Here is an 18,599-nt window from a genome sequence, read left to right as displayed (position 1 = left end):
AGTCGATTAATTGTTACACCCCTAATTTGTGGTTTTAAAATAATGTGTTTTATGAATGTACAGAAATACTAAAACACTGAATTAACCATCAAAGGTTACAATAGAGCAGTTTTATTGCATTTTGCAGGAAGCAGACATTTACCTTTGACATAGTTTTGGGTTTGAGCTGATGTTTGTTAACTTCAGCGGGACTTACTAGTTTAAAGAGATATAGAGATTTTCAAACTATGGCTAAAAACATTTTTGACATTATGAGCAACATTAGATTTATTCTGTCAATAAAAATAATTGTTGATTTTGACATTTTTTTAGTTGAGTGCATCGGTGTGGAGCTTAAACAAACTCACTGAATTATTTAAAAGGGAGAAAAATAAACAATGTGTTGTGGTAAGAGTTACTCACTGGTGCAAGATGGAGTGATGAATTGAAAAATGACAGCTCTTCCTGCACTTCTGATTTGAGCAAAGTTTCCTCCTCTGGCAGTTGTTCTGACCACATCGTGCTGCCTCCTGATAAGAACAGCCAGTTGAAACAAAGGCAGTTTGAAAAAAGAGAATACTGTGAACAAAGAATCGGAGAAGACATTCATAACCCAGAATGTTTTAAAATCTCTTTTTTCTCTGCTCAGGAGACAGACTTTACCCAGGCTGGTGGGGGTTCTGTACACGCTGGGCTGGTCAGCAGGTCACCATGCGGCCATACTAATCAATCATCAATGACACGTTAAATGAAGCCATAGGGAGGAGAGTTTCTAAGCAACAGAAGCGTAATTAAAACATTGTTTTCATTCAGCATGCAACAAGGAAAAGTAAAGGGGACGCTTGCACAAACCACAATCATATTTGTTGGAAAAATCTGCTTATAAATAAGTATTCTATTAAACAATTTTATTGAACAAATGAATCAACTGAAAGAAGGGTTTTACACCCTCAAGTTGTCTTAAAGTTGGAAAAATAACGGCCAAACTAATGTTATTGTTGCTATGATTGCAAAAGCATCATTCTAAAAATGTAAAAGGCAAACGTGTGGTGTCAGTGTAGCAGACATGAAATGTGCAGCAGACAGACAAGCGTGAGGTTTTACCGTAAACGCAGCACCGTGTTGGTGTGTGGCATCGCTGTGGGAGATAACAGACAGGAACTAGAAGGAGTGCCAAAAGCCAAGCCATTAGATAAAAATTCTTAGCGTCATGCTCACAAATCTCACACGTATAATCTCCCACTCACACATTCACACTCAATTTAACAGCTGCACACTTTCTGTCATTATTTAGACTATAAAGGTTAAACTGATTTGTAAGTGTGCACTCGTGCGTAGCTCCTTTATGTGCTGACACACTCTGGATAGTTAACAAGCAAAGACTTGAATTGTTGTTTTTTTGTTTTTGCTTTGCTAATCTGTATTTTTTGTATAAGGCAGTAATGATGTGGAAAAATGAAAAATATATTGTTAGAAATAACGATATGTAGAATTATTTTCTTTCTCTTTCTTTCTTTAATCAGCTCATGATTCTTTGGTTAAATTTCTTCTTTTTTTCATATATTTAAACAATTCAGTTGAGACTTTTCTAGGTTTATTAAAATTCCACCGATAAAAAATGTTATCAGTAGAATTTCCCTCAAGGTTTGTCCCCTTTAGGCAGAGCTGGCTCACAAAGAGTTCCAACAAGTCTAAACCTGTGATACTGCAGTAAAGTGCAACAGGTGGCTTGTTTTTAGTTTTAAATTCTCCTATTTATTTAGTTATTTCTATGGAAGCATCATGGTTTAGGAGTTATTTTTGAGGAAACTGACCGTAGGTAGATATGAAGGAATCAACTGGAGAAAATAAAACTTAATTATTGTGTTGATTCCTGAAAAAAAAGGTTGTGGGTGTACTAGAACTAAAAAATTGATTAACTAGAGTTACTTGTGGTAACTGGCTGTTTGGAGCCAAAAAGCAGCAGCAGGGTTAAAGAAGACCCCTTATGTGCGGTTTCCAGGGAAACTGCACCCCCCCAGGCTTTCCTTTTTCTCTCTATACTGCCCCTGTCTGTCTGTCTGCCTGTCTGTCTGTCTGTCTGTCTGTCTCTAGCTGAATTCCATATCCCTTTTCGTCGATGTTTAGGAGAGGAGATGTAGAGGTGACTCACTGTACCATCATTGCCATGGCAATGAAGAGTGAGCCAAGTGGAAAAAGGCAGCAGGGTAGTGAAAGAAGGGGAATTTCCACAGGTTTAAAAGAAAATGAGGTTGTCTGGGTCCTGTTGTTTGTGTTTGACCGGAGAAATTGCCCAGGTAAAAAAATAGTCAATTTTCAATTAGGTTTAAAAATGGTTACACAGCATTGTTACTCTGAAATGTTGAAAAAGCAGAAAAATAGAAGAATGAAAACAGTTCATTCCTCCTCCTTTTTGTTTCTTTCCCTCAGTTTTGTTTGCCTGCATGTATAGTAGTGAAAAGAGAAAGTTCCTTATCAAATCCCCCTTTTCTGCACGATGCATCCTCTGTTCTTGCAGCGAGTAACAACTCTCCGTTCTCAAAGGAACCTGTTTTCCAGCAGCGAATTACGTAGAGTCATGTCAAACGCCCGTTTAGACATGTCAAGGTGGAATGTTTATGTGAGGCCGATCTATGCACGCTCTGCTGCTCTGCAGAGGGGGGGAGGCAAAAATGGCCTGGAGGAGGGAGGTTAACTAAGGACAGGAATGAAATTGAGAGGAAGAAAAAAACGTATGCAAAAGCCCATCAGATATGGTCGTTCAGCGTAAAGCTTTAACAGAAGTGTTTCTGAGACATACCGAGCAAACATCTATAAACTGGAGGCATACGTTTGTGAAGTTTGAACCCACAGAACATTAAAGTGAATATATCAGCATTAATTCTGTTCATGTCAGCACATTTCTAGCTCTCATCACGTGTTTTGTTTAACTACTGCCCTTCCTGAAGTTATTCTAATCCAAAATTTAAAATGGAAAACTGCAAACTACACACACACAATAACAGGGAAATTAGCCACAGATTGAGCATTGTACCCCCAAACCCAAATTACCCAATATGTTTTTTTGTTCTACAGAAACCAAAATGTTTTAATCTCATGACTCATATCAGCTTTTTATAGCTATAGACTTCTTTCTGTCTTTTTTTTTAAATTCACTTTACAAAACGTATATTTTTTCTGTCACTTCCCTAGAAAGATCTAGATTTGTCTTTAGATTAAATATGTTGTCATCCACGTTTATTTAGTTGTTTTTCATTTCCACATGTGACTTTAGTTTATAAATAGATGGAGAAATGACCGTAGCAACAACACACAGGGTTTGTCTGGCTGGCATGATCACAGCTTTAGGGGTGTCTATATCACTCCATCAATACACACTCCATGGTCCCATGGAAGACAAAAGTCATACTAAACATTTTATGTAGCAAATTTTTTCAAAACTCCAAATTCATTTCCAAAATAAATCAAAAGAACACATAAATACAAAGAGAATCCTGACTGACTAGAGCTGCAAAAGCTGTTTTTAGTACATAAGTATTTTAATCTACAAGTTTTTGTCTAGAAATAAAAAACAGATTCTAGTAAAATTTAAAGCTCTGTTGGTTTATAAAAGGTTTTCATGAATTGGTTAGTTTGTGAAAAAGTATTGGGGTTTTTTTCTTGCTGACACAGAAAAGAAGTACTTTCTTTGTTTTGTTTTGTTTGCTTTATTTTAATTTATGGTGGTTTAAACTAAAGCTCAATGTGTATTTTTACTGTAATACTAAGTATTACTTGAGTAATACTGTAAAAAATACTTCATCTTGTAGCAAAGTCTATGTGTGGAAATATTCCCTCTACCAATTTTGGCTTCACAGTCACTGATTGAGCTGATTGGATGCAGATTTTTCATTTTCTGCTTTTGTGTTATTTCAAAAGATCATGAAAGATTAAGACCTCTCCCCAAAATTGAAAGAAACTCTGCTTAAATCACAAAGTGAATGTGTTCATTCTGGCGTTACAGGTCTGACCTACAAGAGTGTGGAATAACGGAATAACCACTGCAATGACCACTGGCTTTTATTGTTCTTCTGTTTTAATCAAACTGATTTTTAAGATTTTTACAACTTTAGAAAAGATGCCTTTCTTGGAAAAATCGTACAATTTCAGTCATTAGTCTTGTGTGTCGCATTTTTTGAATTTATGAATATATAACCTTTTTTTTCTTTTTACTTAAGGTAAGAGAGTGCATGTCATACAGAAGGAAAGCATCTCCTCTTTTCAGCCTGCTTCGCCTCTCCTCTTTCAGGAAGTGGACTAATGGTGTTTGAGAGGATGGAGGGAGTGGAATAGTGGGAGGAGGGATGGACTTCCTTCCTGTGGAGTGTACCATTTGTAGTTCATAGTGTGGCCTTCAGAGTCACTCCTATCGGTTTCTTTTCACTCATGGTGCTCCATAGGGACCCTCTCACACTCAAAAAACAAATTTTCACAACTAAAATAATTAGCTTCAGTTTGAATCTAAAATTATATATTTCACTCCACTGCTCTTCAAGCTATTTACTGTCAAAACTGACTTGACTGTCAAACTCAGGTTCTAGAAAAACCAGGTTTTTATTGGAAGTCCTATATAGATTTTAAACCTCCTGGTGAGGAGAAAAATATGTTAATTTTTGATCCTTCTTGAGCAGTGCAAGTATTAACATGTTGCCACTGAAATTCGGCACTATTTTTTTCAACAAAGAAGACAAAAAGCTTCTTTTTTTTCATAGCTCACCATGTCTTTTTGGAAGTGCTGAGCGCAAACATACTTTAGAAATTTCACCTAAAAAAGAAGAAAAAGCTTGAAATGTCACAATTGTTCAACCAGAATTCATTTTAGTCTCAGTATGTGACCCACTTTTGCTTCTAAACTATTGATCTTATGACAAGTTTCTATCTTGTTTAATATTTATATGTATGAATATATAAAAGCATGTATTTATCTAGTTTTTTTATTTATTTATAAATGTAAACTAGTTGTATTAAATATATTGTTATTATATAAATATTATTGTTACAAAGGTTGTGTAGATATTAGATAAATTGTGTCGCTCATTTTTTGGCGCGTCTGTCGGTTTCTAAGCGTTTCTTGTCAACAGTGACGTGCCGTATAGACGTTGCAGCTCAAAAAATCTGAAACCTTATCTGGGGTCATAAACGAAAAGAAGAAATGAGACGGAGCTTGTTTGTGTGACTGTGAGTCAGAGACGTGGAGAGAGCAGACAACATCCAATACAGGCTGAGACAGACGGTCTTTTGAGATTCCACGCACGTGTCATTCTCTGTCTCAGCAATACTGAGTGAAAATGACTCCCCACCTTTGCACACACAAACGCAAAAAAGCATGATGCCAGAAAAGCGAAATAGATGAAAATAGATGAAGATGAAAGTTTGCTAGTTATCTTATTAGGTTAGCGATCCCTGGAGTACGATGATTAGCATGAATGCAAAGAGCAAAAAGGCTAATTACCCTAAGAAGCTGAAAATGATCTAATAGATTTTCGTAAGTTTTATTATTTTCATCTGTAAACAATTTTACTTTCTGTGGTTGTATGACAGAAAGGTAACTCTTTTGTGTGTTACCATTAGTTTGCATTAACAAAAGTTTCATAACAACTTTGATGGCAAGTTCAGATACGTTTTGACATATCAAACCAAAAAACACATTTAGTAACTTTTCCCAGTTTTTTATATTTCTATCTGTTTTTACACATTATTGTGAGCTTAATGCAGTTTTGTTGAATACTCCAGAGTTGTGTTTGTTTTGACCAGTGGGACTGCTATTAAGTGTTGAACTCTGAATAATTGATGAAACAAAGAATCCCAACAGGAGACGCAGGTTTACACCCAGGACCAGTGGATCCCTGTGCCTCAGATTTCATTACCTTTTTGGGTAAAAAAAAGGAAAACAAATTCAGAGGACTATTGAGGAGCTGCCAAAAAAATGAGAAGGAACCACACAAATCAATCAGTTATTTTGCTTTTGCAAATCTTTCTTTAAATGTTTAGTGAAAGAAAAAAGGTGAAGGTAAAGAAGAAAGAGCAAATCCCAGAGGGATTCTTTTACATTTATTAACTTCCTTTGATTATATTCGCTTCATTTTATCTACAAATTGATAATGCAGGGAATACCATCAGATCAATGTTGGTGTCAGTGCCAAACTACCAGTCTCTAAATGATTGGTGTCACCAAAGGTGAGGTGTTGAAATGCGACTTCCAGGACTGATGTAGGTCACTACAGTCATTGCTCTGCAGTAATGCGGTCACACTTCGCTCTCAGCAGGTGGAGCCATGTAATCTCCCTGCAGTAATCAACAGCCACCACACACGGCATTGGTTTCGGATAAGATGGAAAAACATCCAAGTTCTCGACCAAACGGCTCACTGAAGCTGTGTGAAGTATCGATGACGATGTGAGGATAGACTTGAGTCCCCCAATAGGAGGAAAAAGATCTCAGTACTGATCAAAACTGTAAAATAAAGAAAAACTTTGAGGCAAATACATTTTCTACAAATCCTACAAACTATTTTGGGCTTCTTGAACTTAAAGATTCACACCAGTAACTTCAGGTAGTGTACCGTTTTTGAAAACGGAGCAATCCCTGCAGGAAACACTGACATTCATTGCATTTTATAAATTGTTGGATAAAGAAAACCCAACCTGGCACAGATTAGAAGTTGTGAGAATTCATAAAACATTAAGAGTGAGAACAGTTCTTAGTTTTTTAAATATGTCGAAGTGTTCTCATGGAAGACGCTGGGCAATCATTTTTGGTGATTATGGCTGTATTTTGACAACCAAACAGAGATGTACTTCATAGATTTGAAATATAGATGCGTTAAAATAACCTTTATTTGGAGATTTTAGTGTGTTCTTGGTGCATGGACCCACAGTAAATAATTGTTTTTTTATCTGTGTTTTCTGACAGATTTAGTGTCCATTTTGAATTGCAGTCCAAGCAGCCTCATTATTGTTTCTGCACACGAATTCTGTGCTTGGTTTTAGGAACGAAATACATTCTGCCTTGTTAATTTTTTTTTTTCATTTATTTGTTTATTTCACGCCGCTGCATTTAAAAAATGCTGCTTTGTCAGCAGGTCAGGTAGACGATTTTTTTTAATTTACTTTCCTTCAGCACATTTTCTGCTCTCCAACAGACACTTAAACATTCAAAATCTCTGCTTGTCCTCCTTTTTCTTTCCCCTCCTCCCTTTCTCTCTGTGCATGAAAGCAAACTCAGCAGACCTTCAGGCTGCCAGGGACTACAGGCATTCTGGGTAATCCAGGTTGTGAGAAAGGAACGGAAAGGGAACATTTTTTTTTTTTTGTGACTGAAAATCTCTACGCACACTTGACACCGGACATGTTGTTATACGCTCCACTGATACGCAGACTCTCAAAATCATGCAGACATGTAGTCTACCGCCGCTGAACCGTGGAGACACAGATTCCATCTGCGTCCATCTGTTCATTCATCTGCTGACACAGAGACCGGCTATGTTAGCAGCAGAGCACAGCGCCTAAAAGCTGCGGTGAAACCCGGATCCCTGTTCCTGTACATAAATGATGAGAAGATATGAAGGAGACGGAGGGGCAGCTGAGGAAACACTGGGGGTGGCTGGGTGGAGCAGCAGAGGATACGGGAGTGTCGTCAGTCTGCTTTTATCTCTGCGCTGATTAAAACACGACCCTGTTTGACCTAAAAAGTCAGCTGGCGTAAATTACTGAGGCTGCCAGTGAGTTTCAGTGGAGCTTTTTTCAGCCAGCTGACATTTTCAGACAAAAAAGGTCCAAAAGACAACAAAGATAAAGAGGAAAGACCTGGAAAAAGACTTGTTCAGGCTATAGTCACTCATCGTCACACATGAGATGTCACAAGCAAATGGATTCAACCCGGTCATTTGCAACAAATCACATTTTTTCATCAAATTTTACACTAAAGTATTACTCAGCTTTGACTTATGTTGTTCCACAATCACACAAATGACCAAATACTCTGAGGCACTTCTCAGAAATGTCAGTAAAATGTCAAAAGATAAACATTTCAAAGGATGTGATCTGTTGTCTAGTGAAAGTTGGTGTTTTTATACTCGTAAAATCTTAACAAAAAAAAATAAAAGCAAATTAAAAGTGGGAATTTGTGTATTTATCCAAGTAAAGTTACATCCAACTACATTTACAAGAGACTTACAAATTTTACAAATGCCGTCAATGTCTTCCCCAAAGACACAATAAGTACCTAGTCTGAAGCTACGTTCTATGGAGTGATTCCGAATGTAACACTCAATGTTTTGGGCGTAAAACTTTAAAGATTTTGTGTGATTAAACATTATTTTGCACTTGAAACAGAAACATGCCTTTGGGACCTCAAACCATCTGTCCCTAACCCCATCCCTGGAGGGGGGTACCATGCCCTCGACTCCCTCGGGTGCTGGCTTCCTGGGCCCAGCAGCCCTCTCTCCACGCAGGGAGAGAGATCCCCGAGTTCTCTGGCAAGGCCAAGAGCCGGGGATAACATCACATCTGAGCCTGGGGGTGTCCGTGTCCCTGTGGTGTGAGTTCTGGTCCTTGCCCCTGAGAGCTGTGCCTCGCCAAAATTGTGCCAACTGTGGCCGAGCCTAGTTGGGCCATGTTTCCAACACTCCTTGTGGATCCCCTCTTCTCCTGGGTGTCCTCCTCCTGGGCGGGGGCTGGCCGGCCCCTGCCTTGCTCTCTCCTGGACCAACCGTGGGCCGGTTGGGTGGCTGCCTGGAACGCGGGTCTCCCTTGGGGGTCCTGGCTCGTGCCTGGGGCTTGGGTGGGGGGATGCCCAGAACTCCTCTGTGGTGGGGGGGTGCTCGTCTGTGGCTGTGGGCGCTCTTCTAAGACGGGGCTCCGCGTTGGCTGCTATCCTGGTTGGGCTGGAGCTTGCACTCTCTCTACCCCTATGCCTCCCTGCTGTCTGGCTTTGGGGGCCCCCGTGGCGGTCCTGCTGGCCCTGGCCTGGGTGGCAGATGAGATTGCCCAGAGCGCTGTTGTTCTCTATCTGCTACCGTGTGGGTGTTGGGGGGATCTGGCTGCTGCTGCTGCTATGGCGGGGGTCTTGGTGTGGGGATTGCTGGGCACTCTCCCTCCTTCTTTTTACATTCCATCATCCATTTTAGAAGAACATTAACACTCACTGGACCACAGGTGTTAGCTCACCTTTGCACAAATAGTTTGTGTGATTGAATGAAATATTTGGTTTGAGGGCATAGGTATGCGTGTGGGAACAATATTTGTATTGTGTACATGTTGATGAGCAGATGAACATTTTTTGGAGCCAACGGGTATGTTTATAACATTTGAGTGTGTGTGTGGACAGGCCCCGCCCTTATAGGCCTGTATTACATCTGAACCTAACTGTAATGATTATAAACATCCAGCAACTAGTTGCTTTATGCTGCTTCATGATTTTACCCCCCCCTTCTATAATCACCCCCCCCCCCCCCCCCCCCCCCCAACATCCCTCGCTTTTCTTCCTTCCTTTCCTTTTCCGTCCGGTCCAACACAAAAGATTTTCAAATATAATTAAAATGAATAAAGTTTGGCCTCGATTACAAAAGGGGTTTATTCAGACATACTTGTCAGAAGATTCATAACCCCTGTTGTTAAAGTAAAATATGTCCAACACAAGACGCCTTCAGCTTTCATCTGCCTTCTCAGCTGTTGGACAGGACAAGTTTAAAAAACGAAAAAAATAAAGAAATAATGCCTTTGAAATGGAATAATGAATACAATCAAAGCAATTTTCACTTGAATTTTCTCTCTTCTGCCCTCGAAAAACAATATTGAACCGAGTTGCAAATGTGCAACAAAAGCCGCCCAATCACACACGGACGTGAAAGTTCATGCTGATTGGTCAGAAATTCCTCGCACACAAACCTGATCCAGTCTACAAGCTGATTTCCGCTTTAAGAGCAGAAAAAAGTGAATTTATCTAGAGTGAAAATAGTTTCGATGGCACGTATTTTACAGTTTCAAGGGTAAAATTGTTTTGTTTGCACATATTTTTGTGTTTCAAGTGCAAAATAATTTTTTGAACACACAAAATGTTTTAAAGTTTTATGCTCAAAACAGTGAGTGTTGCCTTTGGAATAATGACACAAAACTCTCCACAGGGTTCCGTTGGCAATGGGCGTTCAAGCAGTCACTTTTTATGAAAAGTCTATTTAAATCTGCTTAAATGTGTGTTTCGGAATTCTGCGTAGCATACTCTTCTTGGGCTCTACGTACAAAACGCGCTTAAATCACGTGCTTCCACATTTTGCACTAAGCCTCTCCCAACTGTTGGTGGCGTACATGCGCTAGTAAACGGTAGAAAAAGAAAAAGATGCCACTTCCTTCTTGTCCAGTGTGAACACCACGGGCTAATGCCTGGTGTGTACATAGCTTTAGATTTATTAATCAAATGGGAGTCATATTGCCAAACGGAGAGGAGGAAAAGATGAACCAATTGAAGAAAGATTAAAAAGATCAGCCTGCCCTCTGTTACACTAAGGGTGGTTTGTTTTTTTGTGGAAAACTACTTTGCTGCTGAAACCTAAAGCATGCGTTAAGTTTATTTTTTGATTTCCTCATTTGACCCCGAGTTGTGAGCAGCAGTTCCACTTATGAACCATATGGTGATTTAAACCCCAGTCCAACCCTTGATGCTGAGTTCCGAGCAAAGAAGGATTTACTCTTCGATATAACTCCACTGTAGAGTTGATCCAACAATCTCCAAGTCTCAGAGCGGACACGTTTCTCATAATCCACTGACACTGGTTCCTGTGGAGGACAAAGAGGTTTAGTCAATAATGAAGAAGCTCGGGAAGAAAACACCATCACGTCTGTATGGAAGCCAAACTTCACAGAAACTTCCAGCAGGAAAACAATCCTTTTTTCTAGAACTCGCTATAGGGTTTAGTCTCAGAAGGCTGTCTGTGAAGCTTTCAAAGTCAACTGACTTGAATTCTCTAAACTTTTCTTCAGGGGTTTGAAGGAAGCCTTTCTACCACCCAAACCCAAGAATGATGTAACTTGAAGCCACGGAGAAATAGTTTGAGGAAGCATCAAGAATCCTGCTGCTTCCTTAAAAGCTCTGAAAAAGGCTTCTCCCCAAAAAACACATTTCATTAAAGCATCAAGTACATTTGATGTGATGAACTTTTTCAAGAAAGATATTTTGATTACATTTTTTCTTCACAAGCAGATGAAAGTTTGACCCTATTTGCATTCTGGGTTCTGTCTCAATCCACACGGTCAGTGTTGTCTGTTTGCTTCGATCTTCCTGAGGAAGATCAGGGAGGGGCTGATGCTGGGTGGTGAGGCACGGCTGGTAGCACAATACCACAGGAAACAAACACGGGTCCTGCTGAAATGATCCAGCGCCGCCCGTCTGGGACAAGCACAACAGAAAACACGAAAATGTAAAAATAAACCTGCGCACTACGGCCATGCATCAGACGAAACAGGAAATATCTCATTGAAGGAAAAATGGATGGAAAGTAACGAGGCAAGGCCTCAGACTGTACTGGTGGAGGAAGACTCGTGGGATTAGGAATGTTACTACTTTTAAATTGTTTTTGTGGCTTTAGTACGTGTTGTGGCAGGTACCATGTTGGGCTGCTTTTGAAAGTGCAGCATGTATGACTTTCAGTAAAAGTTCTTATATAGTTGGAAATAAATCTTCTCTCAGACCTGTGGTTCGAATCCAGCATTATTTCTGCACTTTTTCATACTGTTTCACATTTAAGGAATAAAAAAAAAAATCCTCCTGAATAAACCTCAATGTGTGACATAGTATAGCTGTCAGTAACATTTAAACTAGATTTAAATTAGGAAATATTGGACAAAGTCTCTGAATTGATCTGCTCTTCCCTGCAGATGTGCATCCGTGTTTTGGATTTTTAACGAGCTGTAAATGCGTGTTAATGTTTGGATTTTATCTGCTTCCTTCAGAGTGCAGCAGCAGCTCCCAGCCCCATCCTCGGGAACCTCCCCCCAGGAGAGGGCATGCCGGTGGGGCCTGTTCCTCCCGGGTTCTTTCAGGTATGCACATTTTATGCACAGACGTACACGCATTTTTATTTATTTTTTAGTTTGGTTTTGTTTTTGCCTGACATGCTAAACTAAATATGTAGAATTTTACTTTGTTGGGGGGTAATTTGGAGCATTTAAGTCCGAATTCAAATTACTTATCAGAGAAATAGAAAACACTGACAAGCGTTAAAATAAAATAAATTAAAAATTCCATGTTTGATTTCAACTCACTGTTTAACCAGTTTATTCTTCTTCCTGCAGAATAATACACAGAAAAAATTAGTACAAGCATTTTTAATAAATTTTGTACGTAACTGGGGTGCTAGCCCATAACCCAGATGAAAGATCAGATTAGCTCTCTAAATGCTGTCTGGATAAATCCTCTGAAGGCTGCTATTTAATTAAGACTATGAAAAGTTAGTTTAGTTGTAGGTTATTTTTGTTGCATTTTTTGTTGTTTTTTCCTTCAAACCCAAGCCTTTTAGTAACTTTTAACTTTCTCTGTTGCTTTCAAAAACAACCATTTCAGTGTTGTCTTTACTTTTTCAGTTCGTAAATTTGATTGCACCCAGGAATTGATTATTCTGTTGAACAACTTATAGCCTTGAGGGTCACATTCCAGCCCACCTCCCATCCCCCTAGTAGCCCCTGATTGCCTGAACACACCTTATCTGGGTAATCAGTGGTTAAAGCAAAAATATCAGGATATGAAACACATGGAACACTAGCTCTTGAAGCCTGGAGTTGTCTTTTCTTAGAGCAGTGGCAGATTGATTATAGCAAACCATAGTAACCTAGTTACAAAGATAACATACAAGTCAAATAAGAAATGCTAGTTTGTGTGATCTGAGCCTAAGGGGCCCTTGTAGCATCAATAGCAGTGGAACAGGTTTTGAACCCTGAGGAACTCCACATGTTATGTTGATTGTTAGATTTATTTAAAAAATAACAGAACTTTGCTTTTTTTAAATATGACTTGGATCAGGAAAAGGATTTTATCAATATCCTTATAATACTCTGTTGTTGAGCATTTCTGCTTTAGAAAGTGTTAAATGCGCAGAATTTAGGCAAAAAAATTGATGATGAAACTTTCTAAACCGTCAACGTACAGCCGTCATTTTTCTGTGAACCAGCTACTTGGAAAAAAATGTTGGGGAAAAATATAATAAGGGAAAAAAGAAAAACTACTCACCTGCCCCATATCATCTCAAACGGACCCTGCTCATTGATTTTCCGTCCTTATCAATCAAATTTAGATATCAGCTTCTGACAGGCAGGTTGACAACCTTTAAAAAAACGGCCTTTCTTCTTTTAAAAACTAGGATGTCATCCTGTCTTTGGGACAAAGTTTCAACATTTGTCAATAATTGCATCAATTAAAAAACTCACAATTACCATTAATTGTTTGCTATTTATGCCTTAAATGAGCACATGTGTTTATATTATTATATTTATTGCAATTTATTCAATCACCATCTCACATTTTCTTGTGAATTGTGAATCTTTTTTTTTACATGAATCTGAATGTAAGGAGCTAGAATGCTTTGAGAAGACAGGAGACCCACAGTACCTCCAGTGACAAAGTGTTACAACCAGCAAATGCAGCAGATTAAGTCTGAACTAACAGATGAGCCACACCAACCAAGACGTAGGGTCTAATCAAGATGAAAGCATAGATCCATCCTGCTGTGTTCCAACAGCCAAGTCATCTCAGGCACCTTTAATATTCTTCTGCCAAATTTAAACCTCAGCAGGTCATCGTGATCTACGAGTGATTGAATAATTACCTATTTTTGTGAAGGTGTAACAGATGTAGCTTATACTGTTGCCAGCATTGTACACTTCAAAAAGCCTCTAGGAGCAACCCAGATCTAATGAAGAGCGCCATCGCCCTCTAGCGGAGCTTTAAAGCATTACAAACTTACCTGACACGTTTAGCAGCATCTAAAACGGCTGCAGAACACAAAATGTACAACACATGTTCCACAGGTACCACATGCACTGGAGCTAACGCCATCAGCAAACACCATCCTTTATTCTTCCAGTCTTATTCCAATTCTTGGTCCAATAAATTTGAAGCCAGTTGTCAGACTGTCATTTCTAAATGAACTCAAGTTAAACCTGAAGTCTGTGGTGAAGAAAAAATGTTTTCCCTCTGCTTCATTTTATATCATTATTGCTCTTTGCTCATCTAAACTACTCTTAAACATAATGCAGTTGTTCCGATAGTAAAATATTCACAATTCTTTTAATTAATATCATGTTGTTGGGTTTTTTTAGCCATTCATGTCCCCTCGATACCCCGGAGGACCCAGACCACCCCTGAGATTACCAAACCAGGTGGGAGTCAGGCTAAGGCTACCGTCAAGACAGCGCGCTTAATTAAAAGAAGTGCTGTTTGTGTGACAGTGGTGATAATGATGCTGATGGATTTAATGTTCTCTGTAGGGACTTGGAGTTCCTGGTAGCCAGCCAATGTTACCCAGTGGAATGGATCCCACAAGACAGCAAGGTACACACGGAAACAGAGGTGTACCACAACACAAGGGACACAGGACTTTACCACAGCTTTCTAGAGCTGTCGCCATGAAAGTCTGAACTCTGAATGTTTGTCAAGAGATTAAAGAATTGGAGTCAGGGTTAATATGACATATAGATTGTAGAGTTTCTCAGGGATCATGAAAACAAGACATAGCAGCAAAGCAACCAAATCCCAGTTGAGTTGAGTCATATCACCTTTACATCCTTCTGAAATCAAACGCTTCAAAGGTCAGCAGTGTTCCACAGGCGTGACTCGAACAGCTGAATGTTTGTTTTTCACTAGAGTCAATGTTACAGCGCAGAGTTTGAGCCAGGAACATTTCAGTTTTCTAAATTCACTTAAAACTGTTTGATATTTAAAACATAGTCTTAATGTATTCAATGTAAAATAAAAATCACTGCAAATCTGAAAATAAATGTTCATTTTCTCTAAATGGTAAATACTTAGAGTACATTTCTCATCAAACTGAGTTTGTGAGCATTTTCTCTCCTTTCCAGGGCATCCCAGTATGGGAGGACCGATGCAGAGAATGACTCCCCCCAGAGGCATGGTACCTTTAGGGCCTCAGGTATGATGCAAATTTATAGTTAGTGTCCTTATGCAACCTTTTTCATCTTTTTTTTTTTTTTCATAAAAACTGCTGTCTTTAGAGTTTGCTTTGTTTTTCTTTAGAATTATGGAGGGGGAATGAGACCTCCACTAAATGCGCTGGTGGGTCCTGGGATGTCTGGAATGAGCATGTGAGTCTATTACACATCTGGATATTTGTATGCATCCAAATGCACAAATACACCAACAACCACGGAAGACAAATGTGTTTTTTTTATTTCTTTAGCTGAAGAGGTTTTATTAGCTCTTTAGTTCCCTTTAGTGGAGAACAAACTTGTTCTAAATCTCCCAAAGACACAAAAATCCTTTCTTTGTGTGTTTCCTTTTGGGTCTTTTTTCCACACGGGGTGAAACTTTGAGGTGGCTTTTTGTTTTCTTTTTGCTGTGCCTGTTGTGCTCTGGACTTTTTCTGGCAACAGAAAAGCGTGTTGTTGCCAACAGCAGGAAACTGATGTTCCTGTTTGTACCTTCCAGGGGACCTGGAGGAGGAAGACCCTGGCCAAATCCCCCGAACTCCAACTCTGTACGTTTTTTTTATTCTGACCAGAGGATTACCTAACAAAAAAAAGTTTGATCTTTTTTACAGTTTTTCTGCTTTTCTGCTTCTTTTTTGTAGACCCCGTACTCCTCTACATCTCCTGGGAGCTATGTGGTATTTTCTGTGCTGTGGGTTCTTCTTTTCACATGTTTGTCTTTTTAGCTTATGTAAGGGTTTCTCTACTTTGATTTCAGGGACCTCCAGGAGGAGGAGGACCACCTGGAACGCCCATAATGCCAAGTCCAGCAGGTGAGTTCCCAGCCTTCATGTGTGTGTGTGTTTCTACTGCAAATTAGAGACATTTTTTAGTTATTTATTGCACTTTTTTCCTGTCAGATTCAACCAACTCTGGGGACAACATGTACACCATGATAAACACAGTCCCTGCAGGTGGAAGTCGACAAAATGTGAGACATTTTCTCTATGTGTAATTTAATGTATACCAAACCCTGGACACGGCATTCATAAAATAAATTAATGTACAAATTTGTTTTCTGAAATGACTGAGACACACAAATGTAAGCATAAATTAGCATTTTTGGGCCCAAATAAGTGTTTTGTGGGCACAAATTAGCATTATGTGCTCACAAATGTAAGCACACATTAGTATTTTGTGATCAAGTATTAGTGTTTTTTAAATTTTTTAAATTTTGTGTTAACAAATTGAGATTGTGTCCACACAAATGTGAGACTAAATTAGCTCTTTGTGTCCACAAATGAGCATTTTGTGTCCACAAATTGGCATTTTGTGAGCACAATTAGCATTATGTGCTCACAAATGTAAATACACAGTATTTTGTGATCAAATATTAGTATTTTTTTTAATTTTGTGTTAACAAATTAGGATTGTGTCAACACACATCAGACTAAATTAGCATTGTGTTCACAAATTCGGGTTTTTTTTTGTGGGCACAAATTAGCATTATTTAAGGCATAAAATTGCATTCTTTGAGGCGCAATTTTTTATTTTTAAGGGAAACATTTGCATTTTGTGTCCACAAATAAGTTATTTAATACTTTACTAGTTTAGCTGGTCAAACGGGCTAAAGAATCTATGGTTTTGTGAATTCTGGTTCCTTGGATGAATTGTCCCCTTTGTGTGTTCTCCTCAGTTTCCCATGGGAGCCGGAAGTGATGGTCCATTGGGGGGGATGGCTGGAATGGAGCCCCACCATATGAATGGATCTTTAGGTATAAAAATTGTTCTCCACTGTAATCAGATTGAATCAAATTAATGCTTAAAGGTTTGGTTGTGATATTGACTCTCTCACACAGGGTCAGGTGACATGGACACTCTGCCGAAGGTTAGGGAAGCCGATCTTCTGCTTCTGGGTAGAGAAGCAGAAGAAATCCATTGATCTTGTTTTGTTTTCTCCGAACAGAACTCTCCTGGCAACTTAAGTATGAGTAACCAGCCCGGGACGCCCAGGGAAGACGGAGAGATGGGAGGAAACTTCCTCAATCCTTTTCAGAACGAAAGTGTGAGTCGTCTTCTGTCTGAGGCGGTTAGAGGGAGCTCAATGGGGTTTTTGCAGGACAGAATAACAGCCTGGTGACAAATCTGGCCTTCTGAAGTGTTCATGGCTGCAGAACAACCCTATACGTCGATTTGTGCACCTTTTTCATGTTTCACATGTTTGTACCAACTAGCAGATCGTTTCAGTTTTAAGAAGAAAAAAATACTCATTTTATGCACATTTTTAGGGTTGTTATTTTTGTAGACCCTGGTGTACACTCACTGCAAAATCCCCCCCCCCCCCCCCCCTCTGCCTTCTCTCTGCAGTATTCTCCAAACATGACGATGAGCGTTTAAAGACTCTGGAGACTTGTGCTCGCGGGTGAAATCGCAGCGAGAGCAGACAGAGAAAGACGCCATGTGATGTCACCCAGGCCAGTGACTCCTCCCAGTGAGAAGGGGAGGGGGGGCGCGGTCCCACAGGCACAAACTTTCCACAGCTCATCTGCATCCCACGGCCCTCCATGCTTCCTCTCTCCTGACCGCCCTGCTCCGTCCGTCGGCTTCTCCTCAGCGATCACCAAACTGTACAAAGGAATCGATTCAATCGCGCTGGAGGAGAAGCTTTTGTGTATGAAACGGTGCACACACCTGAATAATTCTGATCTTTCTATCAAGTCACGGAAAAGTGAAAACGGCTGTTCCCTGAGGAGTTGGAGCAAATCCAACCTGCGTAGACAATTTCCCCAAAAAAATTAGGAAAAGTGTAAATGTTGTCTGTTTTTGGAGAAGTTGGGGGGAAAAAAAGGTATTTGCCATAAAGATTTATTTGACGCTTGTGCAAATATTAAAGATGTCTTTCTATTTGTGGTTGTCTAGACCATGTAGACCTCCAACATTGTGTTTGTCTGATTTCTACTATGAATAAACTTTTTATAGCTTTTTCTAAACTTTTCCCCAAATATGGCAGAGTCAGCATTTATCTGGATTTCCAAAAAAGAATACTTTAGAGCCGAAAAGTTCCTGTACATCTTCATTTGGAAATATCATCTAGGTGTTACTTTAAAAGAGAGTCTATTGAACTTTACCCCAGCAGCTGCCAATGTGTCACAAATAAAACAAACATTTTTGCTTTATGATAATAAATTGCTCTTGTTAAATCTAACAAAGCAATAGAGCAACATTCATATTGTTACTGAAGCCGTGTAGTTTCATCTAAAGCTTGTTGACGGCTGAAGTCAAAGCTAATCTCTGGGTGTAATAATCCCAAAGCAGTGAAGAAAAAGTTCATCAGACTTTTACTTTGAAATTTTATTTATCAAGGCTATTTTTGGGGGGGTTAAATACGACTGATGTGTTTTTGTTTACTTTGCATTCTAACATTTTTAAAAGAACATTCAGATTTGAAGC

General features: G+C 39.3%; 1 protein-coding gene across 2 annotated transcripts in view; it reads left to right on the top strand.

Moving 5' to 3' along the window:
- ssbp2 (single stranded DNA binding protein 2) overlaps positions 1 to 18,085 on the top strand; it is a 48,869-nt gene extending 30,784 nt beyond the window's left edge. For both annotated transcript variants that reach the window (XM_004072436.4, XM_011479253.3), the window contains exons 5-17: positions 11,964 to 12,053; positions 14,325 to 14,384; positions 14,493 to 14,556; positions 15,084 to 15,154; positions 15,259 to 15,326; positions 15,670 to 15,718; positions 15,812 to 15,847; positions 15,928 to 15,982; positions 16,070 to 16,140; positions 16,846 to 16,924; positions 17,009 to 17,037; positions 17,116 to 17,214; positions 17,517 to 18,085. In XM_004072436.4, coding sequence (XP_004072484.1) covers positions 11,964 to 12,053; positions 14,325 to 14,384; positions 14,493 to 14,556; positions 15,084 to 15,154; positions 15,259 to 15,326; positions 15,670 to 15,718; positions 15,812 to 15,847; positions 15,928 to 15,982; positions 16,070 to 16,140; positions 16,846 to 16,924; positions 17,009 to 17,037; positions 17,116 to 17,214; positions 17,517 to 17,546 — 801 coding nt within the window. In that variant the 3' untranslated portion in view covers positions 17,547 to 18,085. The remainder of the gene's footprint in view (positions 1 to 11,963; positions 12,054 to 14,324; positions 14,385 to 14,492; positions 14,557 to 15,083; positions 15,155 to 15,258; positions 15,327 to 15,669; positions 15,719 to 15,811; positions 15,848 to 15,927; positions 15,983 to 16,069; positions 16,141 to 16,845; positions 16,925 to 17,008; positions 17,038 to 17,115; positions 17,215 to 17,516) is intronic.
- The last annotated feature ends 514 nt before the right edge of the window (positions 18,086 to 18,599 follow it).

The sequence above is a fragment of the Oryzias latipes genome, chromosome 9 (genome assembly GCF_002234675.1).
Source record: "Oryzias latipes chromosome 9, ASM223467v1".
Classification (NCBI taxonomy): domain Eukaryota; kingdom Metazoa; phylum Chordata; class Actinopteri; order Beloniformes; family Adrianichthyidae; genus Oryzias; species Oryzias latipes.
Note: the sequence above shows the minus strand (reverse complement) of the source record. Positions and strands in the feature narration are given on the sequence as shown.